The sequence below is a fragment of the Rutidosis leptorrhynchoides genome, chromosome 4 (genome assembly GCF_046630445.1).
Source record: "Rutidosis leptorrhynchoides isolate AG116_Rl617_1_P2 chromosome 4, CSIRO_AGI_Rlap_v1, whole genome shotgun sequence".
Taxonomy (NCBI): Eukaryota; Viridiplantae; Streptophyta; class Magnoliopsida; order Asterales; family Asteraceae; genus Rutidosis; species Rutidosis leptorrhynchoides.
Window position 1 is genome coordinate 634,738,760 of NC_092336.1, and position 22,801 is coordinate 634,761,560.

Genomic DNA, 22,801 nt, shown 5'->3' on the forward strand with positions numbered 1-22,801 from the left:
TCCCATACATAGAGATAAAAATCATTCATATAGTGAACACCTGGTAACCGACATTAACAAGATGCATATATAAGAATATCCCCATCATTCCGGGACACCCTTCGGATATGATATAAATTTCGAAGTACTAAAGCATCCGGTACTTTGGATGGGGCTTGTTGGGCCCAATAGATCTATCTTTAGGATTCGCGTCAATTAGGGTGTCTGTTCCCTAATTCTTAGATTACCAGACTTAATAAAAAGGGGCATATTCGATTTCGATAATTCAACCATTGAATGTAGTTTCACGTACTTGTGTCTATTTTGTAAATCATTTATAAAACCTGCATGTATTCTCATCCCAAAAATATTAGATTTTAAAAGTGGGACTATAACTCACTTTCACAGATTTTTACTTCGTCGGGAAGTAAGACTTGGCCACTGGTTGATTCACGAACCTATAACAATATATACATATATATATCAAAGTATGTTCAAAATATATTTACAACACTTTTAATATATTTTGATGTTTTAAGTTTATTAAGTCAGCTGTCCTCGTTAGTAACCTACAACTAGTTGTCCATAGTTAGATGTACAGAAATAAATCGATAAATATTATCTTGAATCAATCCACGACCCAGTGTATACGTATCTCAGTATTGATCACAACTCAAACTATATATATTTTGGAATCAACCTCAACCCTGTATAGCTAACTCCAACATTCACATATAGAGTGTCTATGGTTGTTCCGAAATATATATAGATGTGTCGACATGATAGGTCGAAATATTGTATACGTGTCTATGGTATCTCAAGATTACATAATATACAATACAAGTTGATTAAGTTATGGTTGGAATAGATTTGTTACCAATTTTCACGTAGCTAAAATGAGAAAAATTATCCAATCTTGTTTTACCCATAACTTCTTCATTTTAAATCCGTTTTGAGTGAATCAAATTGTTATGGTTTCATATTGAACTCTATTTTATAAATATAAACAGAAAAAGTATAGTTTTATAGTCGGAAAAATAAGTTACAAGTCGTTTTTGTAAAGGTAGTCATTTCAGTCGAAAGAACGACGTCTACATGACCATTTTAGAAAACATACTTCCACTTTGAGTTTAACCATAATTTTTGGATATAGTTTCATGTTCATAATAAAAATCATTTTCTCAGAATAACAGCTTTTAAATCAATGTTTATCATAGTTTTTAATTAACTAACCCAAAACAGCCCGCGGTGTTACTACGACGGCGTAAATCCGGTTTTACGGTGTTTTTCGTGTCTCCAGGTTTTAAATCATTAAGTTAGCATATCATATAGATATAGAATATGTGTTTAGTTGATTTTAAAAGTCAAGTTAGAAGGATTAACTTTTGTTTGCGAACAAGTTTAGAATTAACTAAACTATGTTCTAGTGATTACAAGTTTAAACCTTCGAATAAGATAGCTTTATATGTATGAATCAAATGATGTTATGAACATCATTACTACCTTAAGTTCCTTGGATAAACCTACTGGAAAAGAGAAAAATGGATCTAGCTTCAACGGATCCTTGGATGGCTCGAAGTTCTTGAAGCAGAATCATGACACGAAAATATGTTCAAGTAAGATCATCACTTGAAATAAGATTGTTATAGTTATAGAAATTGAACCAAAGTTTAAATATGATTATTACCTTGTATTAGAATGATAACCTACTGTAAGAAACAAAGATTTCTTGAGGTTGGATGATCACCTTACAAGATTGGAAGTGAGGTAGCAAACTTGAAAGTATTCTTGATTTTATGTAACTAGAACTTGTAGAATATATGAAGAACACTTAGAACTTGAAGATAGAACTTGAGAGAGATCAATTAGATGAATAAAATTGAAGAATCAAAGTGTTTGTAGGTGTTTTTGGTCGTTGGTGTATGGATTAGATATAAAGGATATGTAATTTTGTTTTCATGTAAATAAGTCATGAATGATTACTCATATTTTTTTAATTTTATGAGATATTTCATGCTAGTTCCCAAATGATGGTTCCCACATGTGTTAGGTGACTCACATGGGCTGCTAAGAGCTGATTATTGGAGTGTATATACCAATAGTACATACATCTAAAAGCTGTGTATTGTACGAGTACGAATACGGGTGCATACGAGTAGAATTGTTGATGAAACTGAACGAGGATGTAATTGTAAGCATTTTTGTTAAGTAGAAGTATTTTGATAAGTGTATTTAAGTCTTTCAAAAGTTTATAAATACATATTAAAACACTACATGTATATACATTTTAACTGAGTCGTTAAGTCATCGTTAGTCGTTACATGTAAGTGTTGTTTTGAAACCTTTAGGTTAACGATCTTGTTAAATGTTGTTAACCCAATGTTTATAATATCAAATGAGATTTTAAATTATTATATTATCATGATATTATCATGTATGAATATCTCTTAATATGATATATATACATTAAATGTCTTTACAACGATAATCGTTACATATATGTCTCGTTTAAAAATCATTAAGTTAGTAGTCTTGTTTTTACATATGTAGTTCATTGTTAATATACTTAATGATATGTTTACTTATCATAGTATCATGTTAACTATATATATATCCATATATATGTCATCATATAGTTTTTACAAGTTTTAACGTTCGTGAATCACCGGTCAACTTGGGTGGTCAATTGTCTATATGAAACATATTTCAATTAATCAAGTCTTAACAAGTTTGATTGTTTAACATGTTGGAAACATTTAATCATGTAAATATCAATCTCATTTAATATATATAAACATGGAAAAGTTCGGGTCACTACAGTATCCTTCACATCTCTGGCAGAATTTCTGCCTCTTGTTGTTATTGTTAGGATTGTTGTTGTTGCGGTTGTTATTATTGTTGAAACGGTTGTTGTAGTTGTTGCTGGGGTGGTTGTTGTTGTTGCGTTTGTTATTGCAAAAATTGGTGCGATTGTAGTTATGATTGTTGGGTTGATTGTTGAAATTGTGACCCTTGTCACTGGTTTTTTCCCATTTCCTCTTGACTTGTTTCGTATTGGCTTCTTCGGCCGCCTGTTCTTTAATCATTTCCTCAATTTGATTTATAAGTTTATGAGCCATTCGACTTGACTTTTGTATGGAGGCGGGCTCGTGTGAACTTATATCCTCTTGGATCCTTTCCGGTAACCCTTTTACAAATGCGTCGATTTTCTCTTCTTCATCTTCGAACGCTCCCGGACACAATAGGCACAACTCTGTGAATCGTCGTTCGTATGTGGTAATATCAAACCCTTGTGTTCGTAACCCTCTAAGCTCTACCTTAAGCTTATTGACCTTGTTTCTAGGACGGTACTGCTCGTTCATCAATTGCTTGAATTCCGACCACGGTAGTGCGTAAGCAGCATTTTGTCCTGCCTGTTCAAGATAGGCGTTCCACCACGTTAACGCAGTACCTGTGAAGGTATGCGTAGCGTACTTAACTTTGTCTTCTTCAGTATACTTACTTATGGCAAACACCGATTCAACTTTCTCGGTCCACCATTTCAATCCAATTGGTCCTTCGGTTCCATCAAATTCCAAAGGTTTGCAGGCAGTGAATTCTTTGTAGGAGCATCCTACACGATTTCTTGCGCTGTTAGCTGCATTGCTAGATTCAGAGTTATTGTTGGTATGTAACGCAACCTGTACTGCGGCTATGTTTGCAGCAAGAAAGGTACGAAATTCCTCTTCGCTCATATTCATGGTGTGTCGAGTAGTCAGTGCCATTTCCTTCAAAATAGCCAACTGAATCGAGTTAATCATACAGAATATTAAGAGTAGTCAATAGTATTTCGTAGCATAATATGAACTCATTTATAAAAGCTTTTTCTTCATATTAGCGTTTTATAAGTTTAAATTCGGGTACTACCTACCCGTTAAGTTCATACTTAGTAGCTAATATACAATTCAACTACTACAATTCCATATGAAAAACTGATTATAATAATATATCGCATACAAATATTCTTCAAACTTACAACTTCGCTATATTACATATAACATGAAATATGGTACACTATGATACAGGACAGTTTTGAAGATAAATCTAGTTAATACGCAAGTTGTTCAGCAAAGGAAATAAAGACACGTAATTCATAAGTCCAGAAACAAGTCATGCATTCTGGTTTTACTAAGACAACTTCCCATCCTTGGTCTTGTGGAAAATAACCGTTATGACCATTGGCTAGGCAGCATGTTGTAATCTCGTCAAAAGGACGAGGGTTTCGTAATGTCCAACAGCCCCGTAATAATCTAAAAACCTTGTTTCTCACCCCAACTACTGAATTCGTCACTTGTGGGAATGTCTTATTTAAAAGCTGCAATCCGATGTTCTTTTTCTCACTTTGGTAAGAAGCGAACATCACTAACCCGTAGGCATAACATGCTTCTTTATGTTGCATGTTAGAAGCTCTTTCTAATTCACGAAATCCTATATTGGGATATGTTGAGTCAAAATAGGTTCTTAACCCGTAGCGTAAAATTGCATTTGGGTTCCCCGCATTTAACGCTTTAAAGAAAACACGGCGTAACTTACGGTCTCCCCAATGTGATATACCCCACCTATCAAAGGAAAGCCTTTTATAAACTAAGACATTTCTGGAAAGTCTTTCAAATGTTTGACAAGTTAATTTCGCCATAACTAAATGTGCTGATGAATTCTGACCGACTCTAGACAAGATTTCCTCAATCATATCCTCTGGTTGGTCTTCTAAAATATTCGGTTGTCTACCATTAACGTCCATTTTGTTTTTATACTGTAAAATAGACAAGGATTAGATTCGTAAAAGATAATTAACAAACAATACAAGCAATTTTTACATAGAACATAAAAGTACAAGCACACTACAATACATATAATACACAACATGATTACAACCCTCTAATCTGAATCACTGATTTCTTCTTCTTCGAACTTGGTTCATTTTCCTAATTTTCTAGGAATATATGGTGTTCCTCTAATACGAGCCATCGTTTTCCACAATGGTTTAGAAAAACCTGGTGGTTTAGAGGTTCCCGGGTCATTGTTACATTTTAGGAAATACGAATGTTACCGATACATATAAAGTTCATCGGGGTTGGAATCGGGTTTCTCTATTTTTATACCTTTTCCCTTATTATTTTCTTTTGCTTTATTAAATTGGGTCGAGGTAATTTCTATAACATCATCGGGATCCGATTCATCGAAAAATTGGTAATCTTCTCAATATTTTACTTCCTCGGCGGAAACACCATTGACCATTATTAACTTTGGTCCGTTGGTTGAGGATTTTCTTTTATTTAATCGATTTACTATACGTATCAATATTTCTTCCTCCGGGACCTCTTCTTCTGATTCCTCCTCTTCCGATTCCTCCTCTTCTGGTTCCTCTTCTTCCGGTTCCTCCTCTTCCGGTTCCTCCTCTTCCGGTTCCTCTTCGGGAATTTGTGAATCTTCCCAAATTATATTCGACTCTTCATTATTATTAGGTGAATCAATGGGATTGGTACCAGAGGTAGACATCTATCACACAATATCAAACACGTTAAGAGATTAATATATCACATAATATTTACATGTTAATAATATATAGTTTCCAACAAAAAAATGTTAAGCAATCGTTTTTGAAGAAAAACACGGTCGAAGTCCAGACTCACTAATGCATCCTAACAAACTCGGTAAGACACACTAATGCAATTTTCTGGTTCTCTAAGACCAACGCTCGGATACCAACTGAAATGTCCCGTTCATATTGATTATAAACGTTCCATATTAATTATTTCGTCGCGAGATTTTGACCTCTATATGAGACGTTTTTCAAAGACTGCATTCATTTTTAAAACAACCATAACCTTTATTTTATCTATAAAGGTTTAAAAAGTATTACGTAGATTATCAAATAATGATAATCTAAAATATACCGTTTACACACGACCATTACATAATTGTTTACAATAAGAATATATTACATCAAAAATAAGTTTCTTGAATGCAGTTTTTACATAATATCATACAAGCATGGACTCCAAATCTTGTCCTTATTTTAGTATGCAACAGCGGAAACTCTTAACAATCACCTGAGAATAAACATGCTTAAAACGTCAACAAAAATATTGGTGAGTTATAGGTTTAACCTATATATTATCAAATCATAATAATAGACCACAAGATTTCATATTTCAATATACATCCCATACATAGAGATAAAAATCATTCATATGGTGAACACCTGGTAACCGACATTAACAAGATGCATATAAGAATATCCCCTATCATTCCGGGAAATCCTTCGGACATGATAAAAACGAATTCGAAGTACTAAAGCATCCGGTACTTTGGATGGGGTTCGTTAGGCCCAATAGATCTATCTTTAGGATTCGCGTCAATTAGTAGATCGGTTTACTAATTCTTAGGCTACCAAGCAAAAGGGGCATATTCGGATTCGATCATTCACCCATATAATGTAGTTTCAATTACTTGTGTCTATTTCGTAAAACATTTATAAAACTGCATGTATTCTCATCCCAAAATATTAGATTTTAAAAGTGGGACTATAACTCACTTTCACAGATTTTTACTTCATCGGGAAGTAAGAATTGGCCACTGGTCGATTCACGAACCTATAACAAATATGTACATATATATCAAAGTATGTTCAAAATATATTTACAACATTTTTAATACGTTTTAATGTTTTAAGCTCACTAAGTCAGCTGTCCTCGTTAGTAACCTACAACTAGTTGTCCACAATTAGATGTACAGAAATAAATCGATATATATTATATTGAATCAATCCACGACCCAGTGTATACACGTCTCAGGCTAGATCACAACTCAAAGTATATATATTTTTGGAATCAACCTCAAACCTGTATAGCTAACTCCAACATTACTGCATATAGAGTGTCTATGGTTGTTCCAAATAATATATATATATATATATATATATATATATATATATGGGTCGATATGATATGTCAAAACATTTGCATACGTGTCTATGGTATCCCAAGATTACATAATATATTAGAATACATGTATAATACAATATAAGTTAGCTAGGATATGATTTGTATAGATTTGTTACCAATTTTCACGTAGCTACAACAAGTAAAAATATCCAATCATGTTTTACCCATAACTTCTTCGTTTTAAATCCGTTTTGAGTGAATCCAATTGCTATGGTTTCATATTGAACTTAAGTTTATGAATCTATACAGAAAAAGTATAAGTTTATAGTCGTAAATATAGGTTACAATTCATTTTTCTAAAGGTAGTCATTTCAGTCGAAAGAACGACGTCTAGATGACCATTTTGGAAAACATACTTCCATTTTGAGTTTAATCATGATTTTTGGATATAGTTTCATGTTCATAAGAAAAATCATTTTCCCAGAAGAACAACTTTTAAATTAAAGTTTATCATAGTTTTTAATTAACTAATCCAAAACAGCCCGCTGTGTTACTACGACGGCGTATATCCAGTTTTACGGTGTTTTTTGTGTTTTCAGGTTTTAAATCATTAAGTTAGTTGATTTTAAAAGTCAAGTTAGAAGGATTAACTTTTGTTTGCGAACAAGTTTAGAATTAACTAAACTATGTTCTAGTGATTTCAAGTTTAAACATTCAAATAAGATAGCTTTATATGTATGAATCGAATGATGTTATGAACATCATTACTACCTCAAGTTTTGTGGATAAACCCATTGGAAATGAGAAAAATATATCTAGCTTCAAAGGATCCTTGGATGGCTTGAAAGTTCTTGAAGCAGAATCATGACACGAAAACAAGTTCAAGTGAGATTTCCACTCGAAATAAGATTGTTATAGTTATAGAAATTGAATCAAAGTTTGAATATGAGTATTACCTTGTATTAGAAAGATATCTTAATATAAATAAGAAAGATTTCTTGAGGTTGGATGATCACTTTACAAGATTGGAAGTAAGCTAGCAAACTTGGAAGTATTCTTGATTTTATGAAACTAGAACTTATAGAATTTATGAAGAACACTTAGAACTTGAAGATAGAACTTGAGAGAGATCAATTTGATGAAGAAAATTGATGAATGAAAGTGTTTGTAGGTGTTTTTGGTCGTTGGTATATGGATTAGATATAAAGGATGTGTAATTTTGTTTACATGTAAATAAGTCATGAATGATTACTAATATTTGTGTAATTTTATGAGATATTTCATGCTAGTTGCCAAATGATGATTCCCACATGTGTTAGATGACTCACATGGGCTGCTAAGAGCTGATCATTGGAGTGTATATACCAATAGTACATACATCTAAAAGCTGTGTATTGTACGAGTACGAATACGGGTGCATTCGAGTAGAATTGTTGATGAAACTGAATGAGGATGTAATTGTAAGCATTTTTGTTAAGTAGAAGTATTTTGATAAGTGTCTTGAAGTCTTTCAAAAGTGTATAAATACATATTAAAACACTACATGTATATACATTTTAACTGAGTCGTTAAGTCATCGTTAGTCGTTACATGTAAATGTTGTTTTGAAGCCTTTAGGTAAACGATCCTGTTAAGTGTTGTTAACCCATTGTTTATTATATCAAATGAGATGTTAAATTATTACATTATCATGATATTATGATATATTAATATATCTTAATATGATATATATACAATTAAATGTCGTTACAATGATAATCGTTACATATATGTCTCGTTTCGAAATCATTAAGTTAGTAGTCTTGTTTTAACATATGTAGTTCATTGTTAATATACTTAATGATATGTTTACTTATCATAATACCATGTTAACTATATATATATCCATATATATGACATCATATAGTTTTTACAAGTTTTTACAAGTTTTTATTGTCGACTGTAAATTTAATTGAGTAAATAACGTTATGATATAAGTAAATATATGTTTAAACTAATTTAAATATGTAACTTATAATATTGTTAGTAACAATTTAATAATTGTGACTATTACAACCCTTATTTTCGTTAATATTTTAAGAATTTGTAGGTTATATGTATATGTATATCGATATGTAGATGTATATGCCTATATTTTAGTACGTATATATGTATATATAGATGTATTTCGGGTGATAATGGATATATCCGTGAATGGTAAATTGTCATCCATATCCGATCCGCGAAATAGTTAGATCATCCATACTATATCCATATCCGTTAATCGTCCGTTTACACCATCCATATCCATTATAATTGGATCGGATCGGGTGGATGTCCATGGATGGAACATCTATTGCCATCCCTAGTTATGTGTCATTCAATCTACTCACATGTGAAAATCTTTGTAAATTAAAAGTTCTCGCAGTTCTCGCTCTTTTTGTGATTTTCGTTTGAACTTTTGACTATATATATATATATATATATATATATATATATATATATATATATATAGGGGGAAGTGAATATGGTGCTGTTATACATATAAGCTTATATGACAAACACCACAAATTCTCATGATTTTGATGTTTTTCTTGTAAACTAAACTACATTTTAACTATTTTACCACATTTTTATATGATTATATATCGATTTGAAGCAACGAAATTCGAATTAATTCATGTTTTGCATTAGTAGTTCTCAAACACTATTAATATGCAATTCTTCATGTGGAACAACATGTCATCTATATTTGATGAAATTTGCTAAAAGAACTAACAACAAAATGTAATCTTTTGTTTGTTGTAGATTCAATAACGTATTTCAAAACTTATTATACATTAACAACATCAAAATCATGAAAATTTGAGGTGTTTGTCATATAAGCTTATATGCACAACAACACCATATTCACTTTTCCCATATATATATATATATATATATATATATATATATATATATATATATATATATATATACACACACACACACACACACACACATATACATTAGACACTTCAATTTTTGTCGTTTGAATAAGAGATACGACAATAACATGCAATATTGGAATTACTTCTTCTTACTATTATTGTATACTATACACTATTAGACACTTCAATTTGTGTCGTTTGAATAAGAGATACGATAATAGCATGCAACATTGTAATTACTTATTCTTACTATTATTTTAATAACTGTTAACACAAATTATTAATCTATCATAGACATGTTTAGTATCATCAATATCATCAAAATAATTAATAAAAATGACATAAACTTAAACTTGTAATTATATGGAAGTGTTTAGATTACCTCGTCATCGAATCTAAGACGTTCATTACGAATTAGGTAAACGGAAGTATCTCAACAGTGCTTACCTGTCAGAATCAATGTGTTCTTTGTGATAAATAACCAACCTAAGATTTGCATTCTATAATTAAAAAAAATTACATTTCAATTATATCATTAGAGAACACTACTTTACTGTTCACCGGCATTTTAAATTCTAAAGGGTATTTTAGTCATTTCCCGTCATAGATATATAGTAGCTTTAATCAAAATGACTCCGTATTACTTTAACACTATAACAAACACAAAACAAGTCAATAATTGTTAAGAGGTCTCGTGTTTGAATCTTACTTGACAAGGTTCTCTTGGGAATTTTTCTTGGATGCAATATCCTGAGGTTTCAGCTTAACATGTGTAGAAAATAAGCATGACATGCAACTTCTTAAATATAATCGGGTAGGTGAGTAATGCCCACTTCAATAACATTAATACCGCCATTCAAAAAAAGTCGGCGATTGTTGATATAATGAGCCCATTAATTCTGAAATGGGCCTTATTATGAAGTACACGAAAGCCCTATAAAATAAGTCTAATTTAAAATTTCACGAGTATCCATCCATCTAGACCTTCCGTCCAAACGAATAGTCAAACCTTAAAGTACCACACACAGCCTCAGCCCACGATTCTAATTCCATTTTTCATCGCACAATAAAAGTATTGATTGATAGATGATTGATTGATTTTTTGATTGATTGATTCCTGCTTTATACTCCGTATATCAATCGTCACTGTTTCGTCAACAATAGCGTGAATTTACAAATTAAGGAGAATTTTATTTAACAAACAATGGCGTGTATTCCAGGCTTAAACCCTACCAAAACCCTAGGCATCATCTCACCTTCATCACCATCAGTGTCTTCAACCAACAACAGTTTACTTTTATGGAATTCAGCAAAAACTAGTTTCAAATTTGGCCAAATTAATAACCAGAAATTGACGAGGATTTGTTCTGTAATGGCAACCAATCAGCATCAGCAGCAGCAGCAAGATGAATTGAATATGAATATGAATCTGAATTTGAATGCATTAACAAATAGTGACCACAGAGACGAAGTTATTAATTCTGCAAAAGCTTCACTTTCGAATTGCCTTTCCGAAACGAATCTTCATCTTAGTATTCCTTCTCTCAAATCCAAAACAAGAGGAAAGGTAAACTAAAGACAACTGTGTATATATAGAATTAAGTGTCTGAAAATTATTTTGGGAAATTTGTATATGTAGTCATTAGTGTTTGTTAACAATGTCAACATGACATTTTTTTAGGTTAGGGATATTTACGATGGAGGAGATTATCTCGTATTAGTTACAACGGACCGACAAAGTGCTTTTGATAGGGTTCTTGCATCAATTCCGTTTAAAGGCCAGGTTGTTGTTCAGTGTGATTTGATTAGTTTGAGATTCGTGCTGCTGTCAGAAGGTGTACTGTAGTAGTAGTTGTTGTTGCTAACTTAATACATACTTTATAGGTTCTTAATGATACAAGTTTATGGTGGTTTAATCAAACTCAACATATTGCCTCAAATGCGATAATAGCAGTCCCTGATAAAAATGTTACTATTGCAAAGAAATGCTCTGTTTTTCCCGTCGAATTTGTTGGTAAGTGATGTCACATTGACATGTATAATGTTTTTTTTCCCTTCTTTTACCTATTCTTTTGATTTCTTTAATAATTAATAATTATTGTTTTGTTAAACCTGTTTAGTTAGAGGCTATGGGACTGGAAGTACTGATACATCGTTATGGACTGTTTACAAAAACGGAGTGCGGAATTACTGTGGCAATGCTCTTCCTGAAGGTTTGTAGTCGAGATCTGTGTGTTGTCTTCCATAAGAATCTTAAACTATTCTTTATTTTGTTTTCTCAATTTAGTGAGAAAAGTTTTGAACAATATGCAATAGGAATGTTGAAAAATGAGAGGCTACCTGCAAATATAATTACACCAACTACTAAAGCTGCAGACCATGATGTTCCTATTACTCCCGATGAGGTTTGTATAACGTTTTCTGCTTTCGTATTACTTAGAAAACAACACTGTGCTTACTTTAATGTTTTTTCAAAATAAAGCGGTTCATATTACCTAAAATGCATTATAATTGATACAACTTCTTCAAACGGTTCATTCTACCAGTTACATTATTTTCATAATAATGTAGGTTTTTCTTATTATATTTTAACACATTTCTACAGATAACTAAAATAATTGGTCAAAGTTATTTTGGGTCACGCCAACGTCTCAAACAATTCCAAAAGTTTCAACATTTTGACTTGTTGTATGATCTGCCAGATCGAGGCATATTTGCTAATTATAGTGTTAACGATTTAACTATATTGCTTACAAATGGAATTCTGTATATATCTTGCAGATTGTTAAACAAGGCTTGATGAGTCAAGCTGATTATGATGAAGCGAGTAGGAAAGCTTTAAGTTTGTTCGAGTATGGCCAGGTGGTTATTCTTTATTCCTTTCATTCAACTTAGAATTTTCATGCCTAAAGTCCCAGTGGTATATCTATATTATATAGTATGAGTTTTCTTTTTATTTTTCATTTGCAGCGTGTGGCATTACAGCATGGTTTGATATTAGTCGATACAAAGTATGAATTTGGAAAGGCCCCTGATGGTTCGGTGCTATTGATTGATGAGGTATCTGTCTTTATTTCTCTCTCTCTCTTGCTCTTATTTGCATTCACACATGTAAAGTAACGTGTCACATATGTATTGACTAATTCATATTAATAATAGAATTTGTGACAATTTATGCAGGTTCATACACCCGACTCAAGCAGATACTGGTTAGCCCATTCTTATGAGTCCCGGTTTCAGAATGGTCTTGAACCCGAAAATATTGATAAGGTTCAAGTTTTTTCTTTGAATACTTACTTCGACTTTCATGTTTCTTTGACCTCACAAGTCAACTATCTACCTCCTTGGTAGTTTATATCATGAAATAACAATGTTTTGACCGGATGAATGTTCAGTTAGGTTCTCAGTTTGAGATTTGGTCAATAATATGATCCAGATTCGTCTGATCTGGTTTAAACAAACTGAATTTTCTTATTTATGTTTTTAAATGACATTTTAGGTTTAAGTTTCTAAATTAAACAAACCCAAGTATGTCTTCACTTTAATATTAGTTGACGTTTGGTATGTGAAATCTTTTTAGGAGTTTTTGAGGTTGTGGTTTAAAGATCACTGCAATCCCTATGAAGATAAGGTAAATACGGCATACTTTGACAGCTTTTATTTTTTATTTTTTATTTTATTATTATTTTTTTATCGCTTGAAAGTTGTTACTTTATTAAATATTCCAAACTTTTTCCCGTTTAGGTTCTCCCCGATGCTCCAGAAGAGCTTGTTACGGAACTGGCTTGGCGGTATGCCTTCACTACATTATAAGTGATTTATGTTTTGAAACATCATACTTTGTCACAAAATTTAATCACAATACTCGTGGAATTGATTAAAAACATGCTAAAATCTCTTTTAAAAGTAGTTCCCTGTTAGATAGTGTGAGATTTTTACGTTTATGCTTGTTTGAAAGAATTTAGTAATGATCAGCTAAAAAAACTGTATTTTTGAATGGCAGATACATTTTCTTGTTCGAGACTATAACAAAATCAAGATTTCAGATACATGAGACCATGGTAAAATTCCCGAATCTCCGCATAGTTTGACGATAAGTGAACAATTGTATCCTAAATTGTTCCTTTGTGTGTGCAGGAACCTATACATGATAGAATTTGCCGCAATGTCTCAAAGGCATTGCTATCACTACAGAACTAGTTTTAATCCGAGCAGTTAATAATCAATGTTAAGTGTCAGGTGCTTTTTTCTGTTACAAAAGATCAAGCCTTAAGCTATAGGCACTTGTAAACAACCTTCAACTTAAAATGCAGTTTCCGTTACTGAATATGTTCTGATGACAATGGTTGATTGTTTTTACCATTTTTGTATTGGTAACAAGGTTTATATTTTGATAAAAGGTTTATTGTTTAATGCAGAACCTAAATTTCAATGCTTGACTGAACAAATAAATGGCCATTGGAATTGTCAAAGGGTTCGTTATACCATTTTTTTGGTGCCTTTTAATTTTTAATTTTTTTGACAATTTACTTTTTTTCTGTTGAGGACCTGTTGGTCATGGGCGGAGGGCTATTTGCTGTGCGTTGTAGGCCTCGTCTAATTAGTTTTAACTTCTTTTTTTTTTTTTTTTGAACAACGATTGGGATCACCCGAGGGGACTAAACCACCCGTTGCGATCATCTTCCGTTTCGACTATGCCGATGTAGCGATAATAACTCCGCCCCCATCGCTGCCCGGGAGGAAACCTTGAAACCGATCCAAGGGCACGGTCAAGAATTAAGTCAAAGTCGTGTTGGGCTGCGAGAAAAGGGAGGTCCTTCTTTTGTCCTGTATCTGTAGCCGCTTTTCCCGCACTCTCTTTTATCCCGCCGAAGGTCCCCTCCCTTTACCCCCAAACGATATGGAAAAGGTTCTACTAAATATCACCAAGCTCATTAAATACAACTCACATTCTCGTGTGTAATACTTGAACCCTTCTCGTTTTGGTGCTTTTAGATTTTTGTCGTTAGCGTTTGTTATGTTTTTTGCTACTTGTCTTTGTTAGGTTGGTTAGTCTTAGTTTCATTTGTTTCGAGTTCTGGTTTTGTATTGTTTCGTTTACGCTCTTTCATTCTTTTATATCAAAGTTACCTTTTTTATATTTTAATTTTTTTTTAAAAAAAGCAGTTGAACTTTTCTCCAGAATAATTCCCATTAATTATTGTCTTTTCTTCTTTTGATTTATAAATATATAATTATAATTATAATTATTATAATTATGTTTTGACAATTGGTTTTATAGGGATTTCTCTACAATCATGCCTATTGATGTTATCTTTTTTGGAGCCTCAAGATATAATTAACCTTTTCTTTTTGTGACAATTGTTTTTTGTTTTTTTTTTTCTTTTCTTTTATACACTCACTACCATAAACTAATCCACAAATAGTATATAACTAGTAGATGGGTAAAACAGATCCTAAGGGAGAACCCAATATGTATATATCGCGGTGCGTCGAGTTCTTGAGTCAGAGATAGTTTGCGTTTTCTATTACTTTGTGTTTTAATTTTGAGGATAAGGTTTGCTACTGGCATATTTACATTACAAAAGCTTAATCATGTTATGGTTATTGGTTACATTATATAGGTAGTGTTTATAGACAATGATACAAAACGTGTGTTGTTTTCCTCTTGCCTTTCAAAATATATAGTTGCTGATTTTGTTCATGATGTAAAAAGTTGATGAAGTAAATTACCCGCACTTTGTTATGTGTTAGTGGCAAATTATCATTATCATTTTACTCTTAAATTAGTGCTAATTACAACTATTCAACTTTGGACAGTCACTTATGGAAAATAGTAGGTATATAGTATTAATATATTAATATTAATTAGTATTAATACTCCGTATATGTTTACAGTAATTAATATTCCATCCGTCCCAATTTAATAGTCCACAGACAAAAAACACACAGTTTTAGAAAAAGTGACTGATACATGTACTTTCTTGTCTACTTTTCAGTTTTACCCCTTACTTTTTACCTACATTTTTGTTTTACTTAAGAAAGTAATGGTATAAAGGTACTTAAATAAAAAGGAAACATGGACTATCTAATTGAGACGGAATGAGTACGTGTTTAGAATGCTAAAATCAAAGGCAAAATGAGTTCTTAAATATCTTTTTAGATTTCTTAGAAGTTCCTATCGATTATCCGTGAGACCCATGTAAGCCCACCATTTTATACTACCATTCATTTGATTTAAGTTGAAGCCCATGGTTTTTAAATGTTGACTTTGACTGCTTACAAAATACGTAAAACCTCTAATATCGTAGATCTACTTTTATCCCCCAATTTCAGCCTCTCTCTCCTCTGTTTGGGGGTTCTCTTACGTTATCTTTCACCCTAACCTTAATTTATTAATTCATGGAGTTCGGCATCTGCATAAAACATGAGTGGAAGGCTTCAAGATTTAATGGAAACGGCGGATTAAATGGAAAATCTATATGTCCTCGGTTGGTGCGCTGACATCTTCCTCCTGGTTTGTAGCTAATTTGAGAGGATGACAGTTATCAAAAGAAGAAATTGGGGAATAAAATTTTGTAAACCGCCGGTACCTTTTCTTTTTTCGATCAAACCGCCGCATGTCATTCGCACTTCCACGCCCACGGTCAGATCTGTTATTATGCTTATATGTTTGAAAAATATTTTTTTTATAAATGTAGTTGAAAAGGGATGGATGGTGATGGTTCTTGGATGTGAAATTAAAACATAGATATGAATTATTGTGTTTAAGATGTAATTTAAAATATTACAGATTTATAGATTGAAAGATGTTTCTATATTTTTGTTATATTCATTTATAATTTTTTATTATAAATTTTTAACATAGGATTTTTTGTATCTTTTAGTTCCGTTTTTTTTTTTTTTGATAAAATTTGTTTTTATTTTATATCTGATGTCACCATCCTTCTTTTTTTTTTTTTACTGTTTTAACGGCGCATATTTTTCTTCAGATTTGGGCGGTGGTGGCAGTTACCGAGGGTTGTTGCCGGAAGTCGCAGGCGTTGATGGCGGAGATTATTGATAGAAGTTTGTTTTTTTTTGTGTTCAATTTAGTAAGTTGTTAATTTTTGGTGTATGATTTTTTTTTTTTGGGTGTAAAAAGACTAAAATACCCCGGGATACTGTTATAACTGTAGCAACTGTAGGGAAGGTGATGATGTGGTGGAATATGATTGGTTGGCGTTGTCCATAATTAGTATATATATAAATTTCACGAATATATATAATTGTGTCATTCGGAAGAAAACATGCTTCATTTTGTTTGACAAAAATTATATTGAAACCATTTACTCAATATGTAAAAATAAAATCATGTGAAACAAACCTTACTTGGTTACTATTTTAAAGAGATTAAAAAGGCTTTGTTGTACTTGTATAACCCAAGAACTAATGATAAATGGAAGTGTAACTGTTTTATTTGACCAGGTTTCGAATTATTTAACAGCTTAAAGCCATGGGGAATCATAGATAGGTGTAGCCACAGTTTTAAGTTGAAGATAATGTTCAAGTGCCTCTAATCCTTGTTCTCTTCCAAACCCACTCATTTTATATCCTCCATGAGGTGCGTCTCGATCAAGTGCTAGATAACAGTTAATCCACACCGCACCTGCTTTAATTGATCTTGAAACTGTGTTTGCAATGTCAATATTTTTTGTCATTATCCCTGATGCGAGCCCGTATTTTGTGGCATTTGCTCTCTTGATCACTTCTTCAACGGTCCTGTTAAAAGATCATGATCCAAATGCGTACAACATCGTTAATCTAGTCATGCATTCAGTGACGAAAGATACTAAGGGTAGAGACGGATGTACGCCCTAAAATTTAAGTATTTAACGTGTATATAACAAATTCGGAGAAATGAGAAAAATAATTTGAATAGATAAAATGGTTTTGCCCTCTTTAAGTTGAGCACTTCAGTCTTCAAGTGTATACTTTATATTTCTGATTTTTTACCACTTCAAGGTCCTTCATTTATTGATAAAGGTACCTTTTATATAAACATTATTTGTTATTTTTGCCAAAAAATATAATAATAGTAAATATTCAAGATCGGTTCGCAGCATGCATTACTAATTAAGGTCAAGCTCGGCTAGTAAAACTTTTTTATGAGACTGGCTCCCGCGATCTACACTCTAGCCGGCCATTAATGGTAAGTTGACCATTATAATGTGCACATATAACATTTTTTTTAATAGAAAATGACAATTAAGCTCAAGCACATACTTGAATTTGAAGACAGAGATTACAGGGCCGAATATTTCCTCATTGGCTATGGACATATCATCCTGTAAAATGAACAAGTTAATCTAAGTTGTATTAACAATCACAAACTTACAGATTATATTTAGAAAAAGGATATTTGTAAGATAATAAGGATATGAGTCAATACAGTAACGTTTGTGAATAAAGTTGGCTCGATATAGTATCCTTTCTCTCCAAACGGCTTACCGCCTGTTACCAAAGTTGCACCTTCCTTTTTGCCATTTTCAATGCAAGAAAGTACCTTTTCGTATTGCTGTTTATTGTTCTGTACAACATAAAATGGATTAATATTTGTGAATTCGATAAGATATGAAAATTTGTAAGCTTTGAAAAAGTAACTCTGATTATATATACCTGAGGTCCATGACGAGTGGCGAGATCAAATGGGTCTCCAATGGGCCAAGCTTTCACCATCCCTTCTAGTTTCTTGACGAAAACATCATGCACCCCTTCCTGAACGAAAACACGACACCCTGCTACACACATCTCACCCTGTACATGGAATTGAAGAATCGGAATACATTATTAAATAAAGTTCACAACTTTGAACTATTTAATTGATCATTTTAAATCATCTTTTACTAATAAGACCATCCATATCGTAGCCTCTGGGAGAGGGGGTCAGCCAGAGTGAACAAAACTAACGCTCGTTTACTACACTAACGGAGCGAAGGACTGACGCTGTAAAAGTGTTAGTCGGATTTTTGACGGAAATATTTTGGGCGTTTGATTTTTTTCTAACCAATCAGAACCTATATATATATATATATATATATATATATATATATATATATATATATATATATATATATATATATATATATATATATATATATATATATTATTAATTTATTTTTTCCCACCAAACTTTAATCATATTTTACCACATCATTCAATACTTTTTGACTCAAATTTAACACTAACCACTACTTACCTTCAAAATTTGACATTGCCACGTCACAGTAAAAAAACTACTTTTTCTATAAAAAATGCAAAATCTTACTCCACGTCAACAGTCACGGTTGCGGGTGGTCTAACAAGTCAAATGATGATAAGTTATAAATGAAAAATAGCTTAAAAATACATCTCTAACGCGTAAACTGATTTTGTGACACAAATTTGACGTGTTACCTAATCCATCAGCGCCTACACTTTTAAGACCACTCTAGAATACTACTAACTTCTTGTTGGTATGTATAAACTTGACCTAAATAAGTTATTGATCATACTTTGTTATTTAAATTTCCGATAACAGCAAGCTCTGCGGCTTTGTCAAGATCTGCATCATCAAAAACAATGAAAGGTGACTTTCCTCCTAGTTCGAGTGACACGGGTTTCAAATTGCTTTCTGCTGCAGCTTTCATTACCGCACGACCCACTTCTGTTGATCCCGTAAATGTGACCTGGCCGGGTTGATCAAACATAACAACCGGGTTGATCAAACATTGTTATGCATCAAGTATCATTTATGTATTATAAACTATCAATGTTATTATGTATATGCTTTCTTCGACTTAGAAAAAAAAAAAAATAATCACCGCATCAATGTCCATATGAGAGCTAATTGCAGCACCAGCAGTCTCTCCAAACCCGTTAACGACGTTAATCACCCCATCAGGAACACCAGCCTAAACATTAACTAATAAGTAACTCGTAACTAGTTGAAATAAGAACAAGTTGTTTTGTAACGTAAAACAATAACACAAATAATTTACGGTAAATAAGTGTCCATTATTGACTTTGAAAGTCTTTTTTTTTTTTATCAATTTTGATGGTAAAGTTTTTTGTTTGTGTTATATAATACTTGATTAAAGTGATATTGATAAAAACACAAATAAAACCCAATCCATTAATATATTTTTTGTCATGTATTATACAACACAAAAATATTTAAAGTAAAGTTGAAAAAAAAGAGTTTGAAAATAGTCAACACTTATAACGGGACGAAGAGAGTAATACATATGTAGCTTGCAACGTACATTTAAGTTTAGAATAATACCAGTTTTGATAAGTGAGCGAGAAAAAGAGCCGTCAGAGGTGTATGTTCAGCTGGTTTGATCACCATAGTGCAGCCTGCGGCTAAAGATGGTGCAACCTTGGTGGCAAATGTGTAGGCAGGAACATTCCATGGAATGATATGTCCAACGACCCCAATGGGCTCACGTAATGTGTATGCTTGAATATTACGAGACATCTTTAAAGTAGCTCCGCGGATTTTGTCTGATGCACCAGCAAAATAACGAAATGTTTCTGAACAAATTGGTACTTCAAAGTACTTCGATGCGCCAAACAGTTTTCCACCATCCATTACTTCCAACGTCGCTATTTTATCTGCATTCTCGTCAATCAAATCCGCAAATCTTAACATAATATTTCGTCGTGCCTGAAATATTGTGAAATTTTAATGAATCAGAACATTTTGCACCATAAGATATATGAACTTCATGAGTCTGGATGATTTAGTGGCAGATCTAAGAATCGTAGTCACGGCCGCAGTGGCAGAACCAGAAAATATTTTCACCGTGGGCGAATATTTTTTTAAAAGCATATCAACTTTTTTGGGGCAAAATACAGAAGCTTTTGGGTAAAATACGGAGACTTTTGGGAAAAATACAGAAGCTTTTGGGGCAAAATATGGAGACTTCTGAGCAAAAAAAAAAAAAAATCCACTGGGGACAAAATGAAAAAATCCAAAATTTTTGTATTAAAAATTACAAATCCACTAGGGGCGGGTGCCACCCCCTACCCCTTAGTAGTTTCGACTGTGGTCACGGGTGTCACTAGTTAAAAGCTCAAATAATTTACACTATCCAACTGTGTCACTTAAAAAAATTTACATTATCCAATGATATCACTAGTTAAAAGTCCAAAAAAATTTCAACTAGATGACGTATTTCACTGGTAGCCCGTGCTACCAGTGCTAAAAAAACTAAATCCGCCCGTGATTTCTAGCTTACAATTTTTCAACTTTTGAATAATATTTAGAAAATTACTTCGCCAGACAATCGAGGCCATGGTCCATTGTCGAAAGCTTCACGGGCAGCCTTAACAGCTAGATCAACGTCTTCTTTTCTCCCTTCGGCCACCTTTGCTATCACCTCCTCGGTTGTCGGGTTTATCGTCTCAAATGTATTTCCTACATATTTTGAAGTTCAAACACAATTGTACCAAGTTAATCAACTAGACAATAGGTATACGTATTTATCATTATTTCATTATTATCAGTATCGAATAATATAGAGAAATATTTGTATATTTGTAGAGTGAAAAGAAGACCTGAAATGGAATCAACAAAGTCTCCATTGATAAAGAGTTTAGTGAACTTGATCTCATGGGTTTTTGGAGACTTGGAACTTCCATTGGCTACTACTGAACTCATGTTTCAGGTGAAATTTGAAAGTAAGTGAATACTAATTTTGATAAGTTTTTATTTTAAACAATATAATATAGCTAGGCGATTTTATAGGCAATTATTTGCATGCCAACATGGGAAAATTTGGTTTCGTATTCGGACATGGTTTTATGGAAAACATAAAGAGACAGGAGAGAGAATAAATATAGTTTCCGTTTCAACAAACTGTATTTACAGTTTCGATTATAATAAAAAAATATCGATCCATTTACATTTGTAATTTTTTTTATTTTTTTTTATTTTTTTTTATTTTTATAAACAAGATTATAAATAAATAAAGGTAAGCAGAGGCGAAGCCAGGATTTCATGATAGGGAATGCTTACGCGATAAATTGTTTTTTAATATAATCTCTATCAATAATAAACATCATATGTACGTAATCAACGATACGGTAACAAATCCATCCAGATATAATAACAATATATCATTACAAAAGAATAAAACGACGACCATTTCTAAATAAAAGAACAAGTATTTTTAAAAAAAAATCATAAAAAAAAGATTAAAATCTATCACGCGTCGATTGGTTGTCTCATTAAGTAACCTATAAAATAATTATAATAATTTTATAAGTTAAAATGTATAAACATACTCTAAAAAGTTATTTGTTTAAAATTGTATCTTTGGCATTTGAAGTCACAAGTCGCAAACCGTAAACACTTAAAACGCATACCATACATCGTTGGAAAGGAAATTTGACGAGGAACACAACTAAACACATTTTATCAATCAAAATTATAATTTGCAATAATCGAATTTCCAAATTGAATGATCAATAAATGCCCACCATTAATACTTCAAATTCATAAATGCACATTTATGATTCGGGAATTAAATGCACACATATGATACGCCGTTTCATAGGTAATTACGCATACAATACAACTAAACACTTACAAACCACATTGCAAAGCATTCAATGCATCAAACGTTCATTTTACTTCTATAAAACCCTAACTCAAAATCACAAATTTAACAATTATGTTTATGAAGCTATTCCATGTCAACCTACATACCAAATTGAAGCTAGTGATGCTAGTAACACATTTAATATATGCACTTTTAACATTTAACAACATTTAAGCAACCAAATCTCAAGATCAAACACACCCATTTTCAAGTTCAAGTTAGTTACTCAAAATAACGAGATCGAACATATAAATCATATATTCATGTTAGACTTGAGCCATAGACACTAATTAACACTTTTATAAGTTAAAAACATCAAGAACAAAGAATCAAGTGTTTTTAGGAAGTTACCCAAACTTGA

At 32.2% G+C, this 22,801-nt stretch overlaps 2 protein-coding genes across 3 annotated transcripts; one reads left to right on the forward strand and one right to left on the reverse strand.

Annotated features, from left to right (window-relative positions):
* Positions 1-10,813: 10,813 nt before the first annotated feature.
* LOC139904263 (phosphoribosylaminoimidazole-succinocarboxamide synthase, chloroplastic-like) lies at positions 10,814-14,250 on the forward strand. Of its 2 annotated transcripts, XM_071886207.1 has the most exons (12): positions 10,814-11,381; positions 11,496-11,597; positions 11,699-11,828; positions 11,935-12,027; positions 12,131-12,219; positions 12,596-12,676; positions 12,785-12,874; positions 12,995-13,084; positions 13,395-13,445; positions 13,559-13,605; positions 13,818-13,875; positions 13,952-14,250. In XM_071886207.1, exons 1-12 carry the CDS (start codon positions 11,019-11,021, stop codon positions 14,012-14,014), a joined length of 1,257 nt encoding a protein of 418 aa, XP_071742308.1. In that variant the 5' UTR covers positions 10,814-11,018; the 3' UTR covers positions 14,015-14,250. The 2 variants fall into 2 exon arrangements, with proteins under 2 accessions (XP_071742308.1, XP_071742309.1); XM_071886208.1 differs by lacking the exon at positions 11,935-12,027.
* Positions 14,251-17,271: 3,021 nt separating this feature from the next.
* On the reverse strand, positions 17,272-21,497 carry LOC139904265 (aldehyde dehydrogenase 1). The gene is made up of 9 exons (XM_071886209.1): positions 21,395-21,497; positions 21,112-21,254; positions 20,118-20,501; positions 19,657-19,746; positions 19,348-19,521; positions 18,473-18,610; positions 18,246-18,383; positions 18,080-18,141; positions 17,272-17,575 (listed from the first exon to the last, which is right to left on the reverse strand). The coding sequence occupies exons 1-9, from the start codon at positions 21,495-21,497 to the stop codon at positions 17,302-17,304; spliced, it is 1,506 nt and encodes a 501-aa protein (XP_071742310.1). The 3' UTR covers positions 17,272-17,301.
* Positions 21,498-22,801: the final 1,304 nt, after the last annotated feature.